We start from the raw sequence: 24,807 nt of genomic DNA on the forward strand, positions 1-24,807 counted from the left end.
TGAGCTCAGCATCAATTAAAATTGTAAATGCAACCAGTCATATGTTCTCTATCAAAGCTGTTACTGTTAAACCATCATCCATATCAACAACACAGTATGAATATTACCATAAACTTTTTAACTTTTTTTGGTTTTTAAGCACATTTTAAATTCCTAGTTCTACTTTCTTCAAATAAACTATCATAACTAGTACATATTGAGAGCTTACTGTAGAATGCGGGTGTTGTGGAACACTTAGTTTTTATCCTAATGAGAAAACTGTGCAGATCGGTGGCAGCTTTTAGATAATACAACCCCAAGGAGAAGAAAGTGAGGACAGACCCGAAAATTCAAGTGTGTGAAGTACATAGATCAGTGTTGTTTGTACAGTTTCAATATTGATACTCTTCTTTTGGAAACTAAAAGCCTTGTACAATATGTTTATTACTGTTTCTAGAAAGAATAGCACGTTTCAGCTGAGTGTTCCACGTCGTCTGTCTCCGATAGCTCTTAACCAGTAAAACCACCCTCATTCTGCTGCTGAGGGCAAGAAGCAAAACAACAAGTAATCAGGATCCTAGAGGATGATCCAAACGCCAGGACCTCCAAGGAGATGCAAGTCCGGAGTCCAGCCCCGAGCCCCGCCTTCCCCGCCCACTGGACCACAGCTCCCGGGAGCGCTGGGGGCGGCGCCCGGGCTCGGGGAGGGCCTTGGGGAGTGCGCGCGAGCGAGGGTGCAGAGAGCCGCTGCGAGCGAGCGAGCCAGCAAGCTAGCGGAGGGCTGCAGGTCGCCGGCCGGGGCACGATGAGACCCGGAGAGGAGCGGCCCGTGGAGGGGGGCGCGTGCGTCGGCGTCTCGGAGCTGGAGCTGCTGAAGCTGCGCGCCGCGGAGCGCATCGAAGAGGCGGCCGAGCGGCTGTGGGCCCTGAGCCGCGCCATCTGGAGCGAGCCCGAGCTGGCCTACGAGGAGCACCATGCCCACGAAGTGCTGACGCGCTTCTTCGAGCGCGAGCCGCCGGCCGCCTCCTGGGCGGTGCAGCCGCACTACCAGCTGCCCACGGCCTTCCGCGCCGAGTGGGAGTCGCCGGGCGGCCGCGCGCAGAGCGCCGCGCCGCGCCCGCTGCACCTGGGCTTCCTCTGCGAGTACGACGCGCTGCCCGGCATCGGCCACGCCTGCGGCCACAACCTCATCGCCGAGGTCGGGGCGGCGGCCGCGCTGGGCGTGAAGGGGGCCCTGGAGGGCCTCCCCGGAGCGTCTCCGCCGGTCAAGGTGAGGTGGGGCCGGGGCGCGCGACTCCAGGAGCGCAGCTCCCCTGCGCATCCCGATCGCCGGCAGCCGTCGCCTTTGCCCAAAGTCAGAGCAAAACCCCGCGATGGAGAGGCAGGGGTTCCCGAGTTGCCGACCAGAGACATTTTGCAGACTTTCGTAACCCCTTCTGTAGTCGTAAACAACTCCACGAACCGTCCCTTAGGAAGGAGCTTAGAACCGGGCCCGATTGTCCTCACGGGTTATTTTTGGTAACCGAGGCCACCGCAATTTGCTGACAACATTATGCAATCGCTAGAGGAAATCATTTTTGGTAGGAAACCTACAGTCTCACTTTAATTCGTTAAGGAGCTCCGGGAGATCTTTTTTGTTTATGGAGGTCATAGGAGCTGCTTTAGAGTCTTTAGACAGGAAGTTTTCAGTCGTCAGGACCGCGGAGCCGCTAGAAGTGTACCAATGACGAAGCGAAAGCCTTAACTAAGTCGAGGAGTCCGTCCTTAAGTCAGAATGTTTAGTTCATGATGTTAAGAAATATCTCTGTCTTGTCTGTAAAGGGGGAAATGCCGTTTTACGCTTGTCATAGGCAAGTTTAATCTTGTGTTACTCTGTTTTTCCAGATGGTATTTTCTTCATTCTGTGAGCTAAGATTCAATCATCATTCAGGTTAAAGGGAAGACAAATGTTTTAATATTCCATAGTTCATTCTCCCCTCCCCATGTCAGTAACCTTTCCCCTTTGACCCTAACAGTTCCATCTTTTGTGGCTTTTTCTCTTTAGTTGCCTTCTCTTTTCTGCTTCTGGGCTTGTTTTTGCATTTTATTAGCTTTTGTTTTGTTTCGCTCTGGAGGGGGGGTGTCCTTTGTCATTGCATGACTCGTTGGAGAGAGATGAACTTTCCGGAAGCTTATGAAAGATCTTGAGTAGCCAGCAACAGAATCATCAAATTTTGGCCGGTGCCGTGGCTCAACAGGCTAATCCTCCGCCTTGTGGCGCCGGCACACTGGGTTCTAGTTCCGGTTGGGGCTCCGGATTCTGTCCCGGTTGCCCCTCTTCCAGGCCAGCTCTCTGCTGTGGCCCCGGGAGTGCAGTGGAGGATGGCCCAAGTGCTTGGGCCCTGCACCCCATGGGAGGCCAGGAGAAGCACCTGGCTCCTGGCTTCAGATCAGCATGATGCGCCGGCCGCAGCGGCCATTGGAGGGTGAACCAACGGCAAAAAGGAAGACCTTTCTCTCTGTCTCTTTCTCTCACTATCCACTCTGCCTGTCCAAAAAAAAAAAAATCATCAAATTTTGATGTTAAGAGTAACAAGCAGCTTAAAAGAGTTGAGGTGCTTCACAGCTTCTAAAGAAAGCTAGACTTTGGGAAATGCATAAATTTCTAATTTCAAATGGTTGTGCTCAGTTTTAGCAAGGTTAAGTTATCTGCCTTACCTGAAAGTGGGATTTAAGCCGATTCCTTTGTAAGCCAAGACTTTTTCAAGCTTGTATCCTCGTGTTCTTTCTTGTACTTGACCTTGAAAATATATTAGTTGTTTATCGATCCTTTTTAAGCTTGTTTTTAAGAACTGTTTGCAGAAGTTAAGCTTAAATATCAAAGTAAAATGTTTATTCTGTAAAGTTCTCTTTTGTTTAATTAGGTGTTTGGTGACCAATAAATCTGCCTGGTTGAACTGGTGGAATCGAATTAGTAAGTTTGTGTAATAGTTGGTCGTTTCTAACCATGGTATTAAGACTTGTTTAATGATTTTCGTAAAGGATTAATGAGTAAAGACCTTGTAAGTAGGGAGCTCAGTGAGGAATCAGAGTTCAGGCCTGGAGGTCAAGGCCTCTGCTAATGCCAGCTCTGCCTGAAGACTTGTCCACTTTGTCCCTCAGAACCACCTTCCCACAGTGCTGGGCAGAGTGCTCACCTACCTCAGGGGTGTTGTGAGGATAACTAGCAAGGAGCTGGACAGTTCCTTGCCGGTGAAGTCCTCCTGGGTCGTTATGCATGTACTAAAAGGCCCAGGAAGAAGCTTTAAGAAATGAATTCTAACAAAAGTTGAGGAAGTAGGTATGTAGTATGTAACTTGTTTCATATTTACCGTGGGTTATATAAACTCGCTATAAAACTGGGGAAGGCTTCTGCAGTGTCTCTAATCCATACCTTATACCAAGTTGGCTCGACTATGTAGATTCTACAATGAATTTAGCATCGTATTTACGACCACTGTATAAGTATCAGAGAAGAAAACCTCTCTCTGTAGTTTGAGGACTTCCGTGTAGATTGTGAATATGTATATGCGAGGGAACCTATTTGATATTTTCCTACGAGGAACTTTTTTTGCTTGTTTTGCTCTGACATAGCTATTTCCTTCCAGGTCGTTGTCCTGGGAACCCCTGCTGAAGAAGATGGTGGTGGCAAAATTGATTTAATTGAAGCAGGGGCCTTTAAAAACCTTGATGTTGTTTTTATGGCCCACCCATCCCAGGAGAACGCTGCTTATCTACCGGATGTGGCTGAACACGAGTAAGTAATCAAGTTGAAGGTAAACTTAGTGGAAAACAGGCCATAGAATATTTGACATTTACCCATTTAAAACATTAATTGAAATAAATTGAAAGATAATGATGTGATACTTTGTAATTTACACTGAATGACATTTGGCAAGCCTCTGGTAATTGAAAAGTTAATGGTGTTTATAATTGGAGTATTAAAATTGTGCTCAAAAGCATAGGAATATCAAATAGAACATGTTAATGCTTGTGATCTAATTTGAACTCTGAGAGTAATAGTTTCTTTGATTAGTTTGATAAGGAGTTGTCTTTTTTTCCCCCCTAAAGAAAGCTTTTATTTAAGAAATACAGACTTAATGCATTTCATAAGTACAGATTTAGGAATATAGTGAATCTTCCCACCATACCCACCCTCCCACCCACTCTCCCACCCCTCTTCCTTCACCTTCTCCTCCTTCCATTCTCAGTCCCATTCAAGGAGTTGTCTTTGCAACTGAAAAGAGAGTGTATACTTGGGAAGAAAACATACTTTTTATTTGGATTCTCTGCAAAGAGGATAAATTATGTATGGAGAGGGGATGCAGAAACCTGAGTAGCTGTGGATTTTTTTAAAAAAAGGGTTATTTTTATTTATTTGAAAGGTACAGTTAGAGAGAGAGAAAGAAAGAGAGAGAAATCTTCTATCTGCTGGTTCACTCCCCAAATGGCCACAACAGCTAGGGCTGGACCAGGAGCTTCTTCCAGGTCTCCCACGTGGATGCAGGGGCACAAGGACTTGGACCATCTTCAGCTGTTTTCTTAGGTGGATTAGCAGGGAGCTGGACTGGAAGTGGAGCAGCCAGGACTGGACCTAGCGACCATATGGGATGTTAGCATTGCAGGTGATGGCTTTACCTGCTAAGCCACAAAGTTGGCTCCAGTAGCTGTGGATTTTAGTGGAATTTGTCAGTCTGTGCTTTTCAGATTGATTGGTTTGGTACTGAAACCTATTTATCTTTCTCTGTGTTGAGAAACCCACTTTTTTGATGCATCATTAAGTGGCTTGAATTTTTCACAGGAGAAATTTCAGCCGTAGTGTTAGTGGTCCAGTTAGTGTTGTAGTCACAGGGAATCACTGCTCAGCTGCTTCAGGAAAACCCTGGGTTCTCCCTGCAGTAGGGAAATACCCTCCCAGTGGTGCATCTAGATTGTCCTCAAGCATCTCGCACTGGAACCCCACCATTTCTTTTCCTGCAGTTGTGCATCAGTTATAAATAGAAGTAAACCTGGAAGAAGTGAAGGGCTTCTTTTTCCTTTTTATAATATTTATCAACAGTTTTGATAAATTCTAGTTTCAAGGTGATGACAATAAGAAGTTATAAATGTAGGAAATGACAAGTACCCTAGAGTCTTATAGGTGAGGCTCAGTGGAGAAATGACATGAGCTTTCAGAGAACTCCTGAATCTAGCCCATTAAAAAGATCAGGCAGCTTTCCCACCCAGCCTGCCTCCCTGAGAGCCATCCAGAGCTCTCAGCTCCTGCTCTGGTGCCATCAGGATTATCTAGGAGGAGCTCATCAGCCACAGGAACAGGGGAGGATTAGTGATGATGCGCTCGTTGGCGGAAGTGCCACTGCCCAAGCCCTCGAGGGCTAAGGTAGACAGCACGGTGATCACAGGCATTGACACTGTTAGGACAAACGCTTGCAGGAAACTCACAAAAGAATCATAGAAGTACGTCAACAATTACATGAAGGGGCTGGCGCTGTGGTACAGCGAGTTAAAGCTGCTGCCTGCAGTGCTGGCATCCCATATGGGCACAGGTTTGTGACCCGGCTGTTCCACTTCCGATCCAGCTCTCTGCTATGGCCTGGGAAAGCAGTAGAAGATGGCCCAAGTCCTTGGGCCCCTGCACCCAAGTGGGAGACCTGGAGGAAGCTCCTGGCTTCCAGCTTCGGATAGGTGGAGCCCTGGCCGTTGCGGCTAACTGGGGAGTGAACCAGGGGATAAAAGACCTCTCTCTCTTTCTCATTCTCTCTCTCTGCCTCTGCCTCTCTGTAACTCTGCCTTTCAAATAAATAAATAAATCTTAAAAAAAGTCAGTGCTTTAAAAAAAATTGTCCAAAATCAATTAAGGGCAGATTTGAAGAACAGAGACCAGAGAAAGTGAAAGCTTTTATAATGGGCTACAGAACAAACCAAGCAGATCCTTGCTGATTTCAAGAAAAATCAGTTCTTTCTTTTTTTTAAGTTTTTTTTTTTTTCAATTTATTTGACAGATAGAGTTAGACAATGAGAGAGAGACAGAGAGAAAGGTCTTCCTTCCGTTGGTTCACTCCCCAAATGGCCACTACAGCTAGCGCTGCGCCAATCCAAAGCTAGGAGCCAGGTGCTTCTTCCTGGTCTCCCAAGCGGGTGCAGGGCCCAAGCACTTGGGCTATCCTCTACTGCCTTCCCGGGCCACAGTAGAGAGCTGGACTGGAAGAGGAGCAGCCGGGACTAGAACCCTGCGCCCATATGGCATGCCGGCACTGCAGGTGGAAGATTAACCTACTGTGCCATGGCACCGGCCTCTGCCAGTTCTTTCTTGATGAGAACATGAATCCAGGTGGCATGGTTGCTTTGCTGGACTTGCATGAGAATGGCGGTGCCCTATTGATGGTTTTCTTTAAGGATGGTTTAGAAATGGAGAAATGTTAACAAATTTGGCGATTACTTTGGATCTAACTGGCTGCTGCTTGTCCAGGACTTATAAGACATGGGACTGATGTTATCTTGGGCTCTGGAGTTATTTTGACTGTGGTTTACTTGGAGTGGAAGCATTTTTTTTTTAAGGTTTATTTGTTTATTGGAAAGGCAGTTACAGAGAGAGAGAGAGAGAATCTTCTATCTGCTGATTTATTTCCCAAAAAACCACAGTGACTTGGACTAGCTGAGGCTAAAACCAGAAGCCCAGATACCTATCACAGTTTCCCCCCATGGGTGGCAGGGGCCCAAGTACATGGGCCAGCTTCTACTGCTTTCCTAGATGCATTACCTGGGAGCTAGATTAGAAGTAGAGCAGCCAGGACTCAAACCAGCCCTCTGATCTGGGACACGGGAGCTGCAGGTGGTGGCTTAACCTGCTGTGTACAGCACGGTCTCCCAGAAGCATTGTTTCTAAGGAAAAAACATGTCATGTAGGTTGTCTCAGCATAAAAAGAGACAGACATAAAAAGAGTTCAGAGTGCTTTTCAAAATAATCTGAATGTAAGTACTATTAGGATTAAGAAATGTTAACTAAGCAAGTAAATCATTGAGCATTATAAGTAACTAATATGCAGTTGTTTTTCTAAACCCATTTTTTAATTGTATCTGAGTATGTAGACTGGCATGAAAGCAATCACAAATAGAGTAACAAACAGTTTATGAAATCTTAAAATATTAGTGATACATATATTTTGGGGCATTAAAAATTCTTGGTCATTAATATATGTAATAGATATAGTTAGTGATATATATTTTTGGGACGTTAGTAAATTATTGGTTATTAATATAATATATAATGTATATTTTGGAACATCAATACATTATTGGTTTATTAATTATGATTAATACATTATTGATTAACTGACCTAATGCTAGGGTATCTTCCAGGGAGTTGTAAATAAAACTTCATCTTCAGAGGTCGCCCTAGCCTACTTCAAATGTGACTTCCTTTTTGTCTTTCCCTGGCCTCCCCCTCTGCAGACAGGATTAGGTGTTTTTGCAGACCTTTGGTACAGAAGTATCTCAGTGCAACATAAAAGGAGACAAGAGCCCTTGGCTTGTGATTCTAGCCCTACTGCAGTAGTGCATATCAGTTTGAATTGGGTTGCGTACAGATTTAGTCTGAGTAAGCAGAGTTCTCTTTCTCTTTTCGGAATGCTTTCTTTGTGTCAGGCACTATGTTACGTAAGAGCGCGCTGTAACACAAGTGGATCATTTACACGTCAAAGTTCCAGCAATGCGATCTCATTTTGAATAACTGCTGGGTACCTCTGAGTTCTCTTACTTTAGTGATAATGGGAGAAGTAACTTCAGATGCTCTTTATTCTCTAGCATGACTGTGAAATACTATGGAAAAGCGTCCCACGCTGCTGCTTACCCCTGGGAAGGAGTAAATGCCTTAGATGCAGCGGTTCTCGCCTACAACAACCTGTCTGTGCTAAGACAGCAAATGAAACCAGCCTGGAGAGCTCACGGTATGAATGCCAAATACTCGGTGTACCAGATGGTGCTTGGTATATTCGATGTAGTTTAACTGCTTACTGTTTGATCTTTAAAAAGCATTTCACAAAATGTTACCTACTTCATATGAATATTGTGAACTTTTAAACATATTTTCAGACGTTCATGTAGCTGCATCTTAGGCTATTTGTCCATACAAGGGTAGGAAGACAACTATAATTATGATAAATAAATGGAATGGTCGTCTTTCAGTAACAGAGATAAAAGGTTTTGCGTAGGAAGTCAACATTCTTTCTGTGGGATTTGAAAATTAGAACTTGGGGCTGGCGCTGTGGCACAGCGGGTTAATGCCCTGGCCTGAAGTGCCGGCATCCCATATGGGTGCCAGTTCAAGACCTGGCTGCTCCACTTCCGATCCAGCTCTTTGCTATGGCCTGGGAAACCAGTGGAAGATGGCCCAAGTCCTTGGCCCCCTGCACCCACATGAGAGACCCAGAAGAAGCTCCTAGCTCCTGGCTTTGGATTGGTGCAGCTCCAGCCGTTGCAGCCAACTGGGGAGTGAACCAGCGGATGGAAGACCTCTCTCTCTCTCTCTCTCTCTGCCTCTCCTCTCTCTGTATAACTTTGACTTTCAAATAAATAAATAAGTCTTTAAAAAAAAAAGAAAATTAGAACTTGATTATTTGTTAAAAGGTAATGATAAAATAATGTTTTTCTTCAGTTTATAAACAGTGTAATAATTACTGGTTTCATTTATTCAAGTGCTATTAAATTTTGAGTAATTTTTTTTAAAAGGATTTATTTCTTTATTTGAAAGGCAGAGTTACAGAGAGGCTGAGGCAGAGAGAGGGAGAAAGGTCTTGCGTCCACTGGTTCACTCCTCAAATGGCTACAATGACCTGAGCTGGGCTGATCTGAAGCCTGCAGCCAGGAGCTTCTTCAGGGTCTCCCACATGGATGCAGGGGCCCAAGGATTTGGGCCATCCTCTGCTGCTTTCCCAGGCCATAGCAGAGAGCTGGATTGGAAGTGGAGCAGCTGGGTCTCAAAACAGTGCCCATAAGGCATGCCAGCACTGCAGGCTGGTAGTATCAACCCTGAGTAACATCTTTTAAAATTATATTATAATTTTAATTAATTATAATTATAAAAATACAATAATAAATACTCTCTTGAAGGCAGAAGTTTGTTTTTAATTTATTTTCTTACGATTCAGGAAATTGTTATACTTTGATACCTGTTCTTTACCTGATCTTGCTATAGGCTGAAATCAGTTTGTAATTGTACTTTTACCAATCTCCTGCATTAGTTTTCTTAAAAGGAACAAATCGGATATGTGGAAATATTTTTTAGAGTAGGTCATATGAAATTACTTTTGCGTATCTATTCTAGTTCTTACTTTCGGTGAACAAGTCTTTGTTCTGTATAATAGATAAATTGCTTTGCCTTGACTGTTTAGAGTACTTTGTGATCTTGCCCTGCATTGATTTCTTTTTGGCATGAAAACTGTTTTCCTAGCTAAATGCCATTTTAAAGCATTCATGGAATTCTTGAAGTACAAGGGGAATGATATGAGGGCACTTCAAAAAAATTCATTGAAAATGACATCAATTTATTTTGGTCTAAAACATTTTTGAAATCCGTGCATATGAGTAGAATCTCATGTTTTCCCCCTTTTTTATTTCAGAAGTTTATCAAATTGTCCAACTGAAACAAAGCCTACTGAAATAAAAATATTTTCCAGGAAGCTTAAGATGTTACTATGTTTATTTTTGTGGTTAGATAATTTCTAACAGTATTTTTTAATAATCTCATATAATTTGTTAACATTATATATTTTTCTTAGAATAAATTTATATAAGTAATTACTTTATATATATTTTTCCAACTAGTGAGAAAATAATACCCTGCATATAAAAATTTTGTTGTATAACATATCAAAGTCTTTGGCATATTGATAAAGCAAATAATTTAAAATGATCTCTATGTCATATTGGCTGGAAAACTATATGGGTGTGTTTAAATTTAAGGAAGTGGTCACCAAGGTTAATTCCAGTAATTTGATTCTTTTCGTAGGTATAATAAAAAATGGTGGTGTAAAACCCAATATCATTCCCTGTTACTCTGAATTAATCTATTACTTCCGTGCACCCTCAATGAAAGAGCTTCAAGTTTTGACCAAAAAGGCAGAAGATTGCTTCAGAGCTGCAGCTTTGGCTACAGGGTGCACAGTAAGAACCTTTAAGAGTTACTCTAAGTTAGACTCAAAGGTATAGAGGCAGGCTGGGGCAGTTATATATGAAGTATGATGGAAACCTATTGTGCGTCCTTTTCATTTGGTGATGTCGTCAACATGCAATTTGGGTTGGCTGAATAGTTAATGTGCAAGTGTTGAATTCTTAGACCTTTTACTGTTTTTTTTTTTTTAAAGATTTATTTGTTTATTGGAAAGTAGTTACAGAGAGGCAGAGGCAGAGAGAGAGAGGGAGAGAGGTCCTCCATCTGCTGGTTCACTCTCTAAATAGCTGTAATGGCTGGAACTGTGCCAATCCAAAACCAAGAGCCAGGAGCTTCTTCCCAGTCTCCAACATGGGTACAGGGGCCCAAGGACTTGGACCATCTGCTATTGCTTTCTCAGGCCATAGCAGAGAGCTGGATCGGAAGTGGAGCAGCCGGGACTCAAACCAGCACCCATATGGGATGCTGGCACTGCAGGCAGCAGCTGTACCCGCTACGCCACAGTACCGGCCCCAACCTTTTACTTTAATGCCTGCGATAGGAAAGACTACAAGTGGTCTTGCTTCATGATGGGGATGACTGACGCTGCTGTACTTGCGTCCTTGCCTTTCTGCAGGTTTCCTCCTTCCTAATTGTCAGCTGTGCTTGTAGAATTGCCCTGGATGGTTCCTATTTTATGACAGAACCAGGAAGCCTATTTTTGGTGAATAATTCATGTAACCATGTAGTAGGGATGTAAATACTTTGGGCTTGTTGGAATGGAAGTGAAATAGTCACAGAAGTTGGCCACAAGGCCTTGTTGAGTTCAGCCATGAAGTCAATCACTTTGTTTCTTCATTTTTTTAAAAAACTATTTACTTATGTATTTGAAATGCAGAGTTACAGAGAGAAAGATGTTTCATCTGCTGGTTCACTCCCCAAATGGCTGCAATGGCAGGGTGTAGGCAAGGGTGAAGCCAGGAGCCAGGAATTCAATCAGGGTCTCCCAAATGGGTGGCAGGGATCCAAGTACGTGAGCCATTACCCGATGCCTCCCAGGGTGCCCTTCAGCAAGAAACTGGAATAGGAAGCTGAGCCAAGACTCAATCCCAGGCACTCCAGTGTGGGCTGTGGCATCCCTGGTGGTGTCGTAACTGCTGCACCGGACACCCACCCCATCATCATTCCTTTCAGACCAGGCTGTGTTTTCAGGGTCAGTTTGTATGTTGGATATTAGTGAAGCCTACTTCCTTTTGGAGATTGAATCCTAGAGCAGGGTTCCTCAGAGTGTGGTTTGTTTGTTTAATGCTTATTTTATTTATTTGAAAGGCAAGTTAGAGAGAGGGAAAGACAGAGAAAGAGAGATAGAGATCTATCCACTGATTTACCCTCCAGATGGCTACAACAGCCCAGGATGAGCGAGTCCAACATCAAGAGCCTGGACCTCCATCTGGTGGGTCTCCCGCATGGGTGTCAGGGTTCCAAGTACTTGGGCTATCTTCCACTGCTTTCCCAGGCCTATTAGCAGGGAGCAGCCAGGACTTGAACCTGCACTCCTTTGGGATGCCAGCATTGCAGGCAGCAGCTTAACCCAGCGCGTCATAATTCCAACCCTATGGAGTGTGGTTTTTTTCAAACCCACCTGCAACAGAATTCCTTAGGGGTGCTGATTAAAATAGAAATTTCCAAGCTCTTATTGGCTACTGTAGAGCTTGGTGACATTGTGTGTTTGGTACATATATAACATAAAAGAGAAAATATACATTTTTTTCAAGGTAAAGAGATTTGAGAGAGTTTCCATCTAGAAGGAGAAGTGCTTTCCCTTTTCTCCTCCTGTTAGAGAACCATCACTGCTTTGAAAATTAGATAGTGAATTTTGAGGTTTTTATTTCAAAATTTGTTTTGTGATTTTTTTTAACTAGGTAGAAATTAAAGGTGGAGCACATGATTATTACAATGTTCTTCCCAATAAAAGCTTATGGAAAGCTTATATTGAAAATGGAAAAAAACTGGGAATAGATTTCATTTCAGAAGAAGCAACTTTGAATGGCCCTTCAGGTAATTCAGTTCTTTTATTACATATTGAGCCATTTGAGGAAGAGAACTGTGTTTGGTTAAATGGTTTTACTGTTTTGGGAGATAGGTATTGCTGATGTTTTTAATGATGTTTTCTCATAATGGTTAGGGGAAAGAAGCTGATGGGCTCTTCAATGAGTGTAGAATGTCAACCTACTCTTTGGTCTGTAATCTGAATATCTCTAAGGTCTAAATTTGCTTGGTTTTAATTTTTCGATTTACTTTTATTTTATTTGAAAGGTAGAGAGAGAGAGACCTTTCATCTGTTGGTATATTCCTCCAAATACCCACAACACCCAGGGCTGGGCCAGGCTGAAGCAAGGGGCATGGGACTCAATCCAGGTCTCCCATGTGGTTGGCAGGGGCCCAACTACTTGAGCCTTTACCTGCTGTCTCCCAAGGTTGTGCATTAGCAGGAAGGTGGATCAGAAGTGGGATGGCCAGGACTCAAACGAGGTACTCCCATAGGTGATGCAGGTGCCCTAAGCCATGGTTTAAGTTGGTGCACTAAATACTAGCTGACCTCCCTCAATTCGGATTTTAATCCAAATCTACTAAAGTGGGACATAGAATTTAAATTCATCCTCAGTTATCATAATAGGCAAGTTACTAAGTACTTCTTTATCTGGGGTCCTTTCAGTTTCTAGGGATTGACAGACAAATATTGGAATTTAAAAAATCGTGTCATTTTATATTTTTTTCCTTTTAAAAGTATATTACTAATAAGTTTGCAAGGTAGAGATGTCTCCTCAAACAATAATGGATGTTGAGGAAGTTGCTCCCAAAGAACTTGCTACTGTTTCTTGAGATGAGTTCAAAATAAAGAGGTTGGGCTAAGTAGATTGGTATCAGCTGTTAGCGTGTTCAATTCGGGGTGCTTATAGGATTTCTTAGTGGAGCTGTTTAGCAGCCTGTTGAATCTGGAGCCCCCAGGAAGGTCTGGGTTGGAGATTTAGGAGTTGCTGCTATGTGGGAAGTAATCGACAACATAGGTATTCATGTGGTTGCCTGAGTCCAGGGAGGGAAAAGACCCTGAAGAGGAAGTCCTGGGGGCCTGCAGCATTTAAGGGATCCAGAGGACACAGAGAGGCAGAGAGCCTGGCAGTCAGGAGGGTGCAGGCCCGGAAGCCGAGGGAGGAGAGAACGCGTAGGAAGGGAGGAGGAGGAAATCATGGCAGGTGTGAGTGGGAGTGAGATGAGTGTGGTCCAGGCGCCCTCGGAGCACCAATGAGAAACTCTTGGGTAGTTGGGAAGAAAAAACATCTGATGGCTGGTGGGACCCAACTGGATCTCACTTTACCTGCTGCACTGAATGGTGAGACAGTGGAGATGGTGGAGGAAGGCAGCTCTGTTTCAAGAACGTTATCTTTCAAGGAAAACAGAGTAGATGCAAACTTGAGGGAGATATGGAACAGAAAATAGTTTTTAAAGGAAGATACTTAAGAGGATTGCTCCTGAGAGGAGTTGTTTTCTGAATAGCATGCAGAGGTCAGCTTTGCTTTGGAGTCCATGAACTTGGTGTAGGGCAGCCTTCACGGTCGTCAACTTTGGCCCTAGCCTCTGTCAGCAGTTTAGCTACAGGAGGGAAGGCACGTGGTCAGATCCACTCAGGGTAGACATTAACCAAATAACCCAATGAAAATGGAAAACTAAAACGGAGCTGCAAAGTGCTATCCAGGAGGACAGTAGACAAGGAAGGGCAGGGTCCAGTGGGAGTGGCTGTGGGGTTGGGAGGGGACAGGTCTCCGGGACCCTGGGAGCGCGGTTGTGGTGACTGACGGAGATGTAAACAACCTGGAGTGAGGGAGGTGAAAGCATGAGCACGTGGATGACTCTTAAGTTCACCTGCCAAGGTCTCTTCTAACAGGGCGGACAGCTACACCCAATGCAGAATTCTGGTTATAGCCTTGTCAGTCAAAAACATTTAACTAAGTGTCAGTATTTTGTGTTTTGGAAGGATCTACTGATTTTGGAAATGTGACTTTTGTGGTTCCTGGGATTCATCCCTATTTTTACATTGGATCTGATGCCTTGAACCATACTGAGCAATATACCGCAGCTGCAGGTGAGTGGTCAGCCGTGAATGTTCTGGCATGTGCTCTCTCTCTCCCCAGTGTGGCTGTCTTTCTCACTGTTTACTTTAGCTGATCACTACCTAGAATACTGTACTGTGGTGGGCATTGGAGAGGCGACTTAGATGTAGGGAGCTCCCTCGGGAAGCCAAATAACGTAATTTTTAGTTAAGATGAAGATATTTTATTTTCTCTGCCTTTTAGGATCACAAGAAGCTCAGTTCTACACATTGCGCACAGCCAAAGCGCTGGCCATGACTGCACTGGACGTTATTTTTAAACCAGAGTTGCTGGAAAGAATCCGAGAGGACTTTAAGTTGAAACTTCAGGAAGAACAGTTTTTAAATAAAGTAGAATGAGAGGAAGACTTAGGAGCCACTTATGAATCATTAAGAAGTGATGATTTTTTTTCTTTATAATCTTTTTTTAATGAAAGACGGCATGCTTGGTTTTCAATCCTAAAGGAGTCAGATGCCTCTTTTCTAATAAGTGAGGATTGGATGTGCAGAAAATGTTACTCCCTTATGCAAAATGAAGAGTTTTGTAAATCTCGACTTGATGAGATTGTGGGTATTTCAGGAGCTGGTATGTAATGCCATTTCTTATCCACCTGGATGATGCAAAGTTTACCAGTGGTTATGTTTTAGGCACTTATATGCTGTGTAAGTATATTATAAGAGCTTTCAAGGCTTGTAGTCAGCATTGACACCCATGAAAGAGTTCTTGGTATTCTCTTCTAAGTAGTTTTACATTCGACTTCTACCTTTAGGGAGAGTTGCTGTGGAAAACCTGACCCTCTGTTTTGGTGTAGAGAGCATCTGAAGGTGGCTTTCATTCAGAAATGCTTGTGGGAAACAGCCAGGAAATCAAGTACAAAGAGTCAGCGTTGGTTCTGGCGATTTGAAGGGAACTGAGAATGTTCTTTGTTTTACATGGAGGGTAATGTCCCCATATGCACAGTTGTTCTTCCCGTGGCTTCAGTCAGCTATAATCAACTGCAGTCCTAAAATATTAAATGGAAAAGAATCTCAGGAATCGACAGTTCCTCAGTTTTAAAAGCTATGTGCTGATGTGAGTAGCATGGTGACATCTCACAGTCCACCCCCACCCCACTCAGGCCACCGATGATCTCCGTGCCGCCTACGCCACCTGCCTGTCAACCACGGGGTGGCCATCTGGGTTATCAGACTGGCTGCAGCACAGCGCTTGCAATCAAGTAACCCTTATCTTACTTAATCACGCCCCAAAGCAGAAGAGTGGTGATGCTGTTAATTCAGATACGCCAAAGAAAAGCCATAGAGTGTGTCCTTTAAGTGAAAAGCTAGAAGTTTTCGGCTGAACAAGGAAAGGGAGAAAGAATCCTATACTGAGGTTGCTGATATGCCTGGTAAGAACAACTCTGTGGCCGGCGCCGTGGCTCAACAGGCTAATCCTCCGCCTTGCGGTGCCGGCACACCGGGTTCTAGTCCTGGTTGGGGCACCGATCCTGTCCCGGTTGCCCCTCTTCCAGGCCAGCTCTCTGCTGTGGCCCGGGAGTGCAGTGGAGGATGGCCCAAGTGCTTGGGCCCTGCACTGCTATGGGAGACCAGGATAAGCACCTGGCTTCTGCCTTCGGATCAGCGTGGTGCGCAGGCCGCAGCGCGCTGGCCGCGGCGGCCATTGGAGGGTGAACCAATGGCTAAGGAAGACCTTTCTCTCTGTCTCTCTCTCTCACTGTCCACTCTGCCTGTCAAAAATTTAAAAAAAAATTTAAAAAAGAACAACTCTGTCTGTGAAATTGTGCAGAAGGAAAGAGAAACTGGTGCTCATTTTGCTGTCGGACTTCAAACTTCAGAAGTACAGCCACTGTGCATAATAAGTACTGAAATCCAAGATGGAAGAAGCATTAGGTCCGTGTGCTTATGTATAGAAAAGAGCAGTATACATAAGGTTCACAGTTTCGGGCATCGACTGGTCAGTGTTGGACTGTGTCTCCTGTGGATGAGGGAGGACCACTGTCATGAGCTCTGAGAAGTGTTCAAGGAATTCTTGAATTAGTCAGGTCATGGGAAAAATTATAGACTGGCAGGATTGGACTCTCCCTCTGAGCTATTTGCATCGTAACCCAGGATGTCCTGGGAGGGTGAGAGAGAGAGAGAGAAGCACTGGCTGTGCTTTGAGCTCTGCTGTTTTGAATCTTCAACGTCACACAACTGGTTTTCCCTGCCTTGCAGCTTTCTAGAGTCTTCTGCTGGGAAGCCAGACTGCCCAGCCTGGCTGGATCATGCTGTGATTGGCTGAGTTTGGAAGACAGAATGTGAGCCTCCTTAAGCCTCTTGCTAGCCCAGTATTAATTTAAAATGGTGCATTTTTCCTGATTCTTAATTTCATGTGAATTTCTTGAAGATGGTAAGAGTGTGAAAAGTACTGGTAAAACCGGTGTTTTCAGCTGTGAATATAGTAAAGCTCTGCGTTTTGAGCTGTGACTATTACAGTTTTATTTTAGGGAGAATTCGGAAATGGGAGAGTAGGACTTCCAGGAATGGAGCGGGTAGGAGAGGAACAGGAGCAAGTCCTTCGGGCCCTCTGAGTGTCCGGCTGGCTGTTTGGAGAGTAAGATTCAATCCCTTATCCCTTGGTCCCTTCAGTCCTCTGAAATGTTTTGCTGAGCAGCTTGCCTTTTAAAATACAGCCAGCTTGCTGAGAATGAGTGGTTTTTACATTTTTAAAACAGGTCTATTTGAAAGGCAGAGAGAGAGATCAGAAGTCTTCCGTCTGCTAGTTCATTCCCCAAATGCCCACAACAGCAGGGCTAGGCCACGCTGAAGCCTGGAGCCGGGAACTCCATTCGGGTCTCCCATTGGGGTGCCAGGGGCCCAAGCACTTGGGCCAGATCTGCTGCTTCCCAGGGGCATGAGTAGGAAGCTAAGGCCAGACTTGATCCCAGGCACTCAGATGTGGAATGTGATTAGTGTGGCACAACACCCACCTGCAGTGTTGTTTTGAAGGCACAGCGATCGGGTGCTATGACTAGCAGAACCTAAAATAGTGTACTGGCTGGCCCTGTATCAAAAACTTTGCTAGCTCCTATTCTGTGTAACAAAACAAAACCTGATTCTCTGACTTGCAGCCTATCATCAGTTTTCCTAGGATAAAACTTAAGGCCTCTGAATGGAAAGCGCTGAGAAAGGGATTTAGGCCGCAGTGCCCTGACCAGTTGACTTTGAGCTGATGGCACCTGAGCCGTTTTGTCCTCCCTGGACTTTCTGGTGCTTAGAAATGTGTTCCTTTTAGCACTGACCTCACCCGAGCAGACGGCCACCCGAGTGCCCTTAGCCTTTGCTCTTTGCAAGCCGGGCTTCTGACTGTTCATATCGGTGTCTGGCACTTGGTGCTCCATGTCACCCTCGTCCGATTATTTATACTCTGCATTAGTCAGGGTTGGTGTCTGTTTCCTATAGAAGGGGGCAAAGGCATCAGGAAAAGCTCCAGGCTAAGAATTAGACGTGTGAAACTTCTCATTTAGCTAAGTGGAATGAGTTTCCTAACTGCCAACTTTATAAATTTCTCAAATACAAATTCCTATACAGACTTTTAAGGAGTGCAATTTTATTTTCTGCAGCCTTGGTAAAATTCTAGAACAATGATAACTGAATGTCCCAACACACTGATACAGCCTGTGCTTTGTGAAGTGTCACAAGTTAACGTCACTCATAAAAAGTGTTTGTGTTCTGTGTGCGCATTATTTACTGTTGATGACTAACTAGCGAAAGTTCAAGGTTGACATATTCTGTTACCGGTTACTGGCCCTCTGATGAACATTCTTGCATGGAGGAACAAGATGTGAAATTGCAGCTGGGAGTGAGGTAAAGTCTGCACGATTGCTCCCTGCTGTAACCCAGAGTGAGAAACCCGTCCCCACCTGCCACTAGGATTCAGGTCACTTGGGCTTCTGTGATATTTCTCTTTCCATTTTTAAAAAATGTAGTCAAAGTATGGCTTTACACATTAGGATGTGGTCAGGTTTATCATGTCGGGGACAAAGATTGAGAACTGATGATCTTGAGTCTTCTCTTGATAGATCTATCAGGAGGAAAACTTACTCTGCTATTTTACATTATTTTACTTTAACAGTTATTGAGTATAGTAGAGGTTTTTACAGGCTCTTTCTTGCTTTAATTGAACTGTAAAAAGGATGAATAAGTCCATGAACACTGGAGTTTATTCTGAAGTTCAGAGGAAGCAACCTTTGAATTTCGGAGAGGGCTGCTTTTGTGATGGTGATTTTGCCTTTGGGAATGAAGTTCTTTGTTCCCTCTCCAATGTCCATGTTTCCTGAGTGACTGCTGAGTTGTCATAAACATGTACACTCGGGGCGAGTTCCCCTCGTTGGTTGGTCTTTTTTGGATACAGTGCTGGGGATTCTGGAAGAGAAACGCTCGACTGTAGGTGAACAGGATGACTTTTAGGTGAGGACAGGTTCCATTTAGCTCTGATTCTTGGACGATGAATGCTTGATCTTTAGGAGACTGAGAAATGAACAGGGTTTTTTGAAATTTAGAACTTTGTGTATTGTTTTCGAAGGAGACAGATTTTTTTTCTCCCAGAATTAGTTCAAATGGGAACATTTTATTGTCACTTAACAAGTTTGGTGATTCCACAAGGAATCTTCAAAAAGTTCATGGACAATGCACATTATCTTTTAATTTCCATTTCTGCAGGAGCTTTGTGAAGCACCCTCATATTACTCCTCCACTAGGTTGTATATTTAAAGCCAGTGCCTTTTTAAAATACGTCTGTATGTGTGTATTTTTCATCTCTTGCAATATCTAGCAGAGTAGCTTACTGGTAAGTATTTAGTGCTTTTTGAGTATGTCCTCCTGCTGCCTTGTTTGGAATCCTCAGAGTTTGAAATAGCTCTGGGAACAGATGGTGGTGCTTCGATGAGTTTAATTGTGTGGTTGTAGCCGTCTCCACAACTTGGAGAATAGAAGAGGGCTAGGCTGACTTAGTGCAAAGTTTACAATGATACGGCTCTTGAATCCTAGTTACAGTTTCTGACCTAAACTAGAGGTTCTGGCGGGGTTACCTGAGGTGGCCCTGTTCTTCTGGAGAGCATTTTATTAAATGCCTTGACCACACTTTGTACCGAAAGCCTTTTCCTCAGACTTCAGCTTCCGGCTTGTAATAGACTTTGAGAGGTTTGGTCTAAATGAATGATGGAAACCCAATACCAAATGGAACGTTATTTCTCTCCTGAGTGACCTGGTTTTGACAGCAGGAGGCAAGCATTTAGCTTGATGGGTGAAACACTGATGAAGACGCCTGTGTCTAACAAAGCGGTGTCTGAGCTTGATACCAAGTGCCCCTCCTGGCTTCAGCTTCCTGCTACTGCAGACGCTGGGAGGCAACACGTGAAAACCTAGATTAAGTTCCTGGCTCTCAGCTGCTGGCTTCAGTCCAGTCTGTTCCAGCCCTGGCCACTGTGGGATTTTTGGGAGTAAAACCACACAGATGGGAGCTTTTTCGGTCTCTCTCTTTCTCTGTGTCTGCCTGTCAAATTTTTTAAAAAGGAAGCAGAGAGGCCCGTGCTATGCTGTAACAGGTAAAGCCGCCGTCTGCCATACTGGTGTCCCATATGGGCGCCAGTTTGAGTCCCAGCTTGGGCCCCTGCACCCACATGGGAGACCTGGAAGAAGCTCCTGGCTCCTGGCTTCAGATTGTTGCAGTTCTGACCGTTGCAGCCATCTATGGAGTGAACCAGCGGATGGAAGACTCTCTGCCTCTGCCTCTTCTTAACTCTGCCTTTCAAAAAAAAATTAAATAAATAAATAAATAAAAAGGAAGCAGACCTGTATATGGGACCTGTACAAAGCAATTAATTATGTGACATGGGTTGAGTATTTTTTGTTTCAAGTTGAATATTTCTTTTTCTTTTCTTTTTTTTTTTTTTTTCATTTTTTAAAAGACTTACTTATGGGGGCCAGCACTGGGGCTGAGCTGCCACCTGTGACTCCAGCATCCCATACTAATAGCAGTTCAAGTCCCAGCTGCCCCACTTCCAATGCAGCTCTTGGCTGATACGCTTGAGAAAGCAACAGAAAGTGGCGCAAGTAGTTGGGCCCCTGTTACCCTTGGAGGGGACCTGGATGGAGTTCCTGGCTTCAGCCTAGCCTAGACCTAGCTGTTGCAGCCATTTGGGGAATGAACCAGCAAATGAAAGATCTTTCTCCTTCTCCTTCTCCCTCTTTGTCTATAACTCTGCCTTTAAAATGAAAAATAAGTCTCTAAAAAAAAATCTTTAAAAATTATTTGAAAGGCAAGTGACAGAAAAAGAGAAAAAGAAAGAAAGAAATTGATCTTCCATTATGCTTGTTCACTCCCCAAATGGCTGCAATGGCCAGGGCTGGGCCAGGCTGAAACCAGGAACCAGGAACTCCATCCAGGTCTCTCATACGGTAGCAGGGGCCCAAGCACTTGCACCATCTTCTGCTGTTTTCCCAGGCACTGGAATTGAAGCCAGCATTCTGAAATGGGATATTGGCGTCGCAAGTGGTGGCTTAACCCCCTAAGCTACCCCATTGGCCCTGGGTTGAGTATTTCTTATCCAAAATGCTTGGGACCAGATGTCTTTCAGTTTTTGATTTTGGAATATTTGCATATGCATAATGAGATACATTGGGGGTTTAACCCAAAGGTTTATAAACATGAAATTCATTTATGTTATATAATGAATGTTACATAACCTAAAGATAGTTGTATACAAAATTTTTAGTATGTATATTGATTTGTTTTGTTTCATTTTGTTTTGCATGTTTGTTTTCATTTTATCTGAGAGAGATCCATTTGCTGATTTATTCCCCAAATGCCTACCATAGCCAGGTTAGACCAGGTCGAAGCCAAGAGCCAGCACTCAGTTAGGGTCTCCCACGTAGGACAGGGACTCAAGCACTGGAGTCCCCCTGCTGCCCCCCAGGACGTGCATTTCCAGGAAGCTGGGTCAGAAGCAGAGCAGGGACTCAGACCTGGCACTTCCATCTGGAATGTAGGCATCCAAGCAGCGTCTTAACCGCTGTGCCTAATGCTTGCCCCACTACACGAGTGTTTGGACTGTACAGGCCACATGAGGTCAGGTGTGGATTTTCTACTTGGGGGTCCTGCTGGCACTCGGAGACTTTCAGAGCTTTAAGCATTTCAGGTGTTCTGATTAGAGATACTCAAGCTGTACAATCAGTTCCTAAATTGTTACATACCCGCAGGACTGAGTTTGGCTGGTGGATAACTTGCCTCTTCAGAGTTTTAGACTGCCCTTTAGTTTTAACAGATTCCCTATATTATGTGAATCACTCAGGAAATGTTTCCCTTTTAAGTCTCTTCATATTGCTTGTAAGAGCAAGGGCACCCAGTGTAAACTGAAACATATGTGTTTATGAATACTTGTATAGCCTTGTGTGTTTTGATCACTCACAATCCCCCAAAGGACTCTTATTTGTTGTTGGTAGTTATGTGGACATTTTAGCTGTTACAGTTCCAGCATTTGAGTTCAAATGAACATTTGTTGAGGGGTCCCTTTTGGTAAGCAGTGGTTGTGAAAAGAAGAGTAAGACATGGTCCAAAAGCCTGTTGTTGGTGGTCAAGTTCTCACAAGAATTATTTTATTTGCGCAACACTAGGATTGAGGGAACATCTGAAAGCTACTGTCTTGGAAGTTTTTCTAAAATATTTAAAAATACCTGAATCACTGCAATCTGTGTGGATTTAAAAAAAATGATGTAAAAGTCTTAAAGAATGGTTATCTAATTTTATAATATATTCTTTTTGAAAAAACCTTTCTGGCAATCAGTTTGTGTTTTATACATTTCCAACTTTTTACCTGAAGTGCTTCTTTAGTCTTTTGGAAAATATCCTACATAGCACTGGCCTCCAAACTCTCAAAGTGAATTTTTGTTGTAAGATAAATGATCTTAATGGTATAAGACTGTAAGGTACGATACACAGCCTTTTTTTTTTTTTTTCCTATAACTTCAGCAGCATTGTGTGGTCCAGTTACATACTTGAGGATGCTACATTTTGATGTCTGTGAAGTTAATATTGGTAAGCAGTCTCTACGAGCATCAGATATTTTAATAGATACATTTTACAGTGTATGAAAAACCTCAAATTCTAATAAAGGTTATCTAACAACAATTGTCTTATTTTTCTTCATGACATATATGGAGATATAATGAAAAATATATATGTAGGTAGAACATAATGTGCCCAACACGGTGATGTACCGTATGTTCTAGAAATTCATCAGTATTGTATATGTTGGTTTTCTTTTCAACTAAATATATGTCACATGTTACTAAAATAATGTGAATTTTAAAATTTTTATAACGTTCTGTTTAAAAATGACTGTTTTACTAGTCTCAGAAGCTGGAAAATAGCAATGAAAATCATACATGGTAGGAGTTAGGTCCCTTATTCTAGTATTGAATTTCCAACTTGAATACAAAGTAATTCCATGTAGTAACGTGAAAGTGATAAAATAGGCTTTGGTTTTTTTAAAAAAAGATTTTTTTTTTTAAAGGCAGAGTTACAGAGAGAGATCTTCTATATGCTGGTTCACTCTCCAAATGGCTGCAATGGCCTGGGCTGGGCCAGACTGAAGCCAGGAGCCAGGGACTCCATCCAAGTCTCCCATATGGGTGCAGGGGCCCAAGCACTTGGGCCATCCTCCACGGCTTTCTCAGGCGCATTTGCAGGGAGATGGATGGGAAGCGGAGCAGCCGGGACTCGAACTGGTGCCCATATGGGATACCGGTGCTGTAGGCAGTGGTTTATTACAATGTGCCACAGCGCCAGCCCCAGGTTTTAGAGTTTTATCAATAGCTAAACAATTAGTGCCTCATGAGAAAAACTGTTTCTTTGTTTAAACTGGCTTTCTACATAGAGTACAAATCTTTTTTTCCCTGAAGGTGTAAGATGAGCTTTGGTTAGCTTAGTGGGTCAAAGCATCCAATCACCTAAAAAATAAACCTCAGAAATTTAAACTAGAAAATAACATCAGACAAGATTCTTGTTTAGGTCAATGACTAAGTAGACATTGTTAACACCTGAATTTTATTTATTTATTTATTTGAGAGACGATGAAGAACTCCCATCTGCTGATCCACTCCCCAAATATCCACAAGGGTTGGGGCTGAACCAGTGGGGGTTCAATAATTCAGTTACTTGAACCATCACCAGCGTCTGCATTAGCAGGAAGCTGCAGCCACACATCTCTAACCCAGCTACTCTGGTGTGGCGTGCGGGTATCTTAAACACTAGGCTAAATAAATCCCGACCTGAGAGCTGGAAGGTGTATGTGGTGTTAGCAATCACTGACACAGTACTTTTATTTGGCTCAGAGAATGAAAGCAGTTAAAGAAAACTTTCACCTTTTCCACTTGGGTTTAATTTACTCCAGGTATACCTAAGCTTTGAAATCCACGCGTTGTTGCTGCCCGTAAATGATAGGGATTCAGAATTAATAATAGCCTCATGGCGTGTCATCTGACCTGGTATGTTCCTCGAGGAATCTTGTGTTACTGTACCAAAACTTTAAAAAGAGTTTGACGGGAACCTAAGAAGCCCTTAACTATAAATAGAGTGAGTTTGTTGGCTCCTTACTTGAGAGGGATAGGATGCTGCCGTTGAAGTGACATAGATGCAGTTGAAACCTAAAGCTATAAATTAGTACCCAAGCCCCATTCATCTCTGAGGTGATGTGTTACTTACTGTTCAGACTTAAGGTTTCTTCTGGGGCCTGGGAGCAGCTGTCACCACAGCTGTTTAGGATATTTCCATAGTGTGCCAAAGGCTTTTAGCCTCTGCCCATCCATCCCATGTGTTGTGTGTTCTTTAAGAAGCAGCTCCTGGCAGAAAGAGATTGCAAGCATGATTTGCTTAGATTTTCAGTGTTGGGTATTTTCTCCAAGTGGAGTTGAGCCCACGTCCCCCCAACATCTGATGTTGCTGCTACTCTGACTACCCTCTGCCACTTCTAAGTTCCGTCCAAAATATGCTTGCTACTGTTCCATGGATCCAAGGTTGAACAAAAAAAGAAAATAATAAATAAAAATAAAAAATTACAAAAGCTTGGATTTTTTTTTTTTTTTTTTTTTTTTGACAGGCAGAGTGGATAGTGAGAGAGAGACAGAGAGAAAGGTCTTCCCTTTTGCCGTTGGTTCACCCTCCAATGGCCACTGCGGCCAGCGCATCGTGCTGATCCGAAGCCAGGAGCCAGGTGCTTCTCCTGGTCTCCCATGCGGGTTCAGGGCCCAAGGACTTGGACCATCCTACACTGCCTTCCCGGGCCATAGCAGAGAGCTGGCCTGGAAGAGGAGCAACCGGGATAGAATCTGGCGCCCCGACTGGGACTAGAACCCAGTGTGCCGGCACTGCAAGGCGGAGGATTAGCCTGTTAAGCCACGGCGCCTGCCAAAAGCTTGGAAACTGATTCACAACACAGAAATTTCTTGTCCTAAGATAGATCATTTGACAACTTTTTTT

At 43.7% G+C, this 24,807-nt stretch overlaps 1 protein-coding gene across 1 annotated transcript; it reads left to right on the forward strand.

Moving 5' to 3' along the window:
• Positions 1–732: 732 nt before the first annotated feature.
• On the forward strand, positions 733–16,656 carry PM20D2 (peptidase M20 domain containing 2). Its single transcript, XM_062186496.1, has 7 exons — positions 733–1,249; positions 3,606–3,754; positions 7,801–7,943; positions 10,004–10,158; positions 12,067–12,202; positions 14,178–14,285; positions 14,497–16,656. The coding sequence occupies exons 1-7, from the start codon at positions 785–787 to the stop codon at positions 14,649–14,651; spliced, it is 1,311 nt and encodes a 436-aa protein (XP_062042480.1). The 5' UTR covers positions 733–784; the 3' UTR covers positions 14,652–16,656.
• The last annotated feature ends 8,151 nt before the right edge of the window (positions 16,657–24,807 follow it).

This window comes from Lepus europaeus, chromosome 3 (assembly GCF_033115175.1).
Source record: "Lepus europaeus isolate LE1 chromosome 3, mLepTim1.pri, whole genome shotgun sequence".
Taxonomy (NCBI): domain Eukaryota; kingdom Metazoa; phylum Chordata; class Mammalia; order Lagomorpha; family Leporidae; genus Lepus; species Lepus europaeus.

Excerpts from the sequence above, each read along its gene's own strand:
- PM20D2 (XM_062186496.1), top strand. The coding sequence starts at position 785 with ATGAGACCCGGAGAGGAGCGGCCCGTGGAGGGGGGCGCGTGCGTCGGC. Across the intron at positions 1,250-3,605 it reads GAGCGTCTCCGCCGGTCAAG|GTCGTTGTCCTGGGAACCCC; the intron begins GTGAGGTGGGGC and ends ATTTCCTTCCAG. Across the intron at positions 7,944-10,003 it reads ACCAGCCTGGAGAGCTCACG|GTATAATAAAAAATGGTGGT; the intron begins GTATGAATGCCA and ends TTCTTTTCGTAG.